At 44.0% G+C, this 3,204-nt stretch overlaps 1 protein-coding gene across 1 annotated transcript; it reads left to right on the forward strand.

The window, feature by feature from the left end:
• Window positions 1–1,918: 1,918 nt before the first annotated feature.
• PHACADRAFT_108825 (uncharacterized protein) lies at window positions 1,919–2,793 on the forward strand (the record flags this gene model as incomplete). Its single annotated transcript, XM_007402878.1, has 4 exons — window positions 1,919–2,146; window positions 2,199–2,339; window positions 2,403–2,592; window positions 2,651–2,793. The coding sequence occupies 4 exons, from the start codon at window positions 1,919–1,921 to the stop codon at window positions 2,791–2,793; spliced, it is 702 nt and encodes a 233-aa protein (XP_007402940.1).
• Window positions 2,794–3,204: the final 411 nt, after the last annotated feature.

A 3,204-nucleotide genomic window follows, 5' to 3' on the forward strand; every position in this document is an offset into this window, starting at 1 on the left:
ATCGACTTCTGCCTCGGGTGTTCGTTGAGAAAGAGAAGACCACTAGAATAAATTGTGTAGACAGGGAATAAGGGAAGACACGCAATCGTGTAAGGGGTAGCCGTCTCACTTGTATAAGACTGCTAGCACAGGAGAGATATCTAAAAGGCAGCACTGAGTTGTTAACACCTAAACAAAGACGGGTGGTACAAGAGTAAGCACTAACACAGAAGATGTTACTTCAAAAGATAGACCTGATTGTCTACCTGCAACACCTTGAATAACAGAAAACAAACCTAAGGTATAAGCTGGCACCTATTTGCCAAGCCTTACTACCTTATACTGAAGAAAGCGCCTGATTGCACTTTCTACCTGGGCACACACAGATGAGACTCTTGCTCTCAAAGTTGCTTGTATTTTGGGGGTGGATTAGGGGTCCTTATATAGCTTTTGGTAGCCCAATCCTTTGGTCTACTTTGGCCTATTCTAGAGTATTCTATATTATTCTACACTATTCTTCCATATTCCTGCAGCTTCATGGAACCTTCTAAAAATACACAGTTGCCCCAATAATTTGCCCTGCTACCTGTAACAGCTCCCCCAACAAATCTGACACATGTTTGGCCTATATATAAAACACGTAACAAGTTTATTGCATGTTTCTAGTAGTCCCCAGATGTATCAGCCTGCTGTCATATGTTCCAAGACACTGTTGCCATGCATGAGATCCCCAAATGTATCAGCCTGCTGTCATATGTTCCAAGACACTGTTGCCATGCATAAGAATAGCTGACACATAGAAACTGATCTGGTATGTATCATATTCTGTGTCAAACCATTTTGATGCATGATATCGTCATGTCTAAAAGAGTATGGTATCAAGGATAAGGTCAGTTGCATGATTTCCATACCGCGCACAATCTCAATTTCCATCAGATCCTTGCAATTACCACTGACAATGTCTCCAATAACACCACCATGGTGTCAGAGCTCAAAACATTGCTAAATGGTATCAACGGCCCAGAGATGCATGTGCGCTGCTTTGCGCATATACTTAACTTAGTCGTCAAGGTACGTGCAGAGTCTTAAGTTCTGTTTGTTTAGTCTGACACACCTTCGCAGACTATCATCTCATCATCTATGTGCACATGGAAGAGTGCGCCCAATGCAAGCAGATCTGAAAGCTCAGTCAGCGATGATGATGACATATTCGACAATGAAGCCTCTGATGCAGCACGCAGCACGCAAAAGAAGACCAGGCGCAAATTGAAGGACAAGTCAGCTGCTATTGAAAGTGATGATGATGAAAAGGCTGAACTCAGAGCACTGGAAGAAGAAGGGCAGGATATCAATGAGAACGCTGTCGACTTTGACACTGAGGCAGCCGATGATAATGGCAATGGTGACGAAGAGAAAGACAAGCTCGATGCTGATGCTGAGGTGGCCGATAAGATGGAAATTGCTGATATCATCAAGGAGGTACAATGCACACACAAGCTCTCAGCACAAGATCAGCGGTTTGGCCGTTTTGCTGTCACAAAGGTACATTTGATCTTTGCCTGCCTTCGAGACTCTTTCTGATCATCCTTCTAAGCTTGTAGAACTGGCCAAACGGATTTTTCACTCGCCAACAATTTGTGCAGACCTTAAGAGCTGCTGCAATAAAGAGAAGACACCTGACCTCCAAATGGTACGTGCCATTGCGACATGCTGGAATTCTCTTGTGCAGGCCATCAGTTGTGCGTTGAAGCTTCACGCTGCACTTATGTGATTGGTCAATATACTGAAGTATAATAAGACGGGTAAAAAGGGACTGGCACGGTTCAGGCTATCTGACATGGAGTGGACACTTCTCGAGCAGCTCCATGCCATGCTTATCATACGTGTATTCTCTATTGATCTCGTATGCAGCTTCTGATAGCATCATGACGATTATTAGATGTTTTTGCATGTGACAGACCGAGTCTCCCAGTCAAACGTTCTGCTACTGCACAAGGTCATCCCTGTCATAGACATACTAACATCAAAGCTCGTTGATGCCATCAGTGACACGCAGCTCCCCAACCAAATTTGCTTCACTGCTGCCCTTGGTTGGGAAGTTCTGAACAAGTACTACTTTGCTACAGACGAATCTATCATGTACTGCTGCGCAATGAATATGTATTACGTCTTCTTCACTTACAACTATAGCTTACATGTTGATAGTGCTGCATTCAAAGTATAAGTTAGACTACTTTCGATGCCAGAAATGGGAGGCACCATGGATCGGTATGATTGAAAGCCTGCTACGAAAGCAGTGGAACTTCCATTACAAGCCCAAAGCCACGGAGGTCAGCTCAGCATCTACATCACAGTGCACAGTACGTCAATGTACAATGTACGTTGTATGGACAGCGTAATATGGGTGCTTATATGACTACTAGGACACTCCTGCAAATATGTTCACGTCTCTCAACATGCTTGACATGGATCTCAATGTGGATGCTCTCGATGAGTGGCTGCAAAGCCCTCCGCTTCTTACAGTCAACGATCTGCTGGCATTTTGGGACGTTCAAGTCAATGGGCCAAATTGTCTGCTGGCATCCATAGCACTGGATTCCTTGTCAGTTCCTGGTAGGTGCTCAGTTCTCTCCGTATCTTTTGCTATCTAATATTACTGTGTCTCTATCAGCGGCCTCTACAGATATTGAGCGCGCCTTCTCTCAGGGTGGGCTCACTGTCTTGAAACACTGTCACTCGCTTAACAATGAATCAACGCGAGCAGCTACAGTCATCAGCTCATGGGCAGCTGTAATGTGGCTTATACCGGAATAAGAGCTTGTTAACATGTTTGCCAACAAGTTAAAGCATGGTAAGAAGAAGGAGGAGAAGAATGATATTGAGGTCATAGAATAGTTTTGAGAAATATATTCTTTCCTTGCTATGAGTCTGTGTGCAAGTACTTGCAAGTATACCCATATACAGAGAAGTACCTACTCAGAGCTGGAAAGAGCCATGGGAAATAAGTAACCTGGATTTGCGAGTACTACTATTCATGAGTATTCTCACAGCTCAACTTACAAGTACCCACAAGTTCGAGTGACTCATGCTATGCTTTAATGTGGTCTGCACCATCCAACAGTGGATCACCATACTTCGATGCCAGCAGTTGCATGAGAAAGTCAATCTGGCCAGCAGACATCTGCGAACATTGAAACAGGAAGTCAGTGATTTCAAATTGTTCAC

Source organism: Phanerochaete carnosa, assembly GCF_000300595.1.
Source record: "Phanerochaete carnosa HHB-10118-sp unplaced genomic scaffold PHACAscaffold_516, whole genome shotgun sequence".
Lineage (NCBI taxonomy): Eukaryota > Fungi > Basidiomycota > Agaricomycetes > Polyporales > Phanerochaetaceae > Phanerochaete > Phanerochaete carnosa.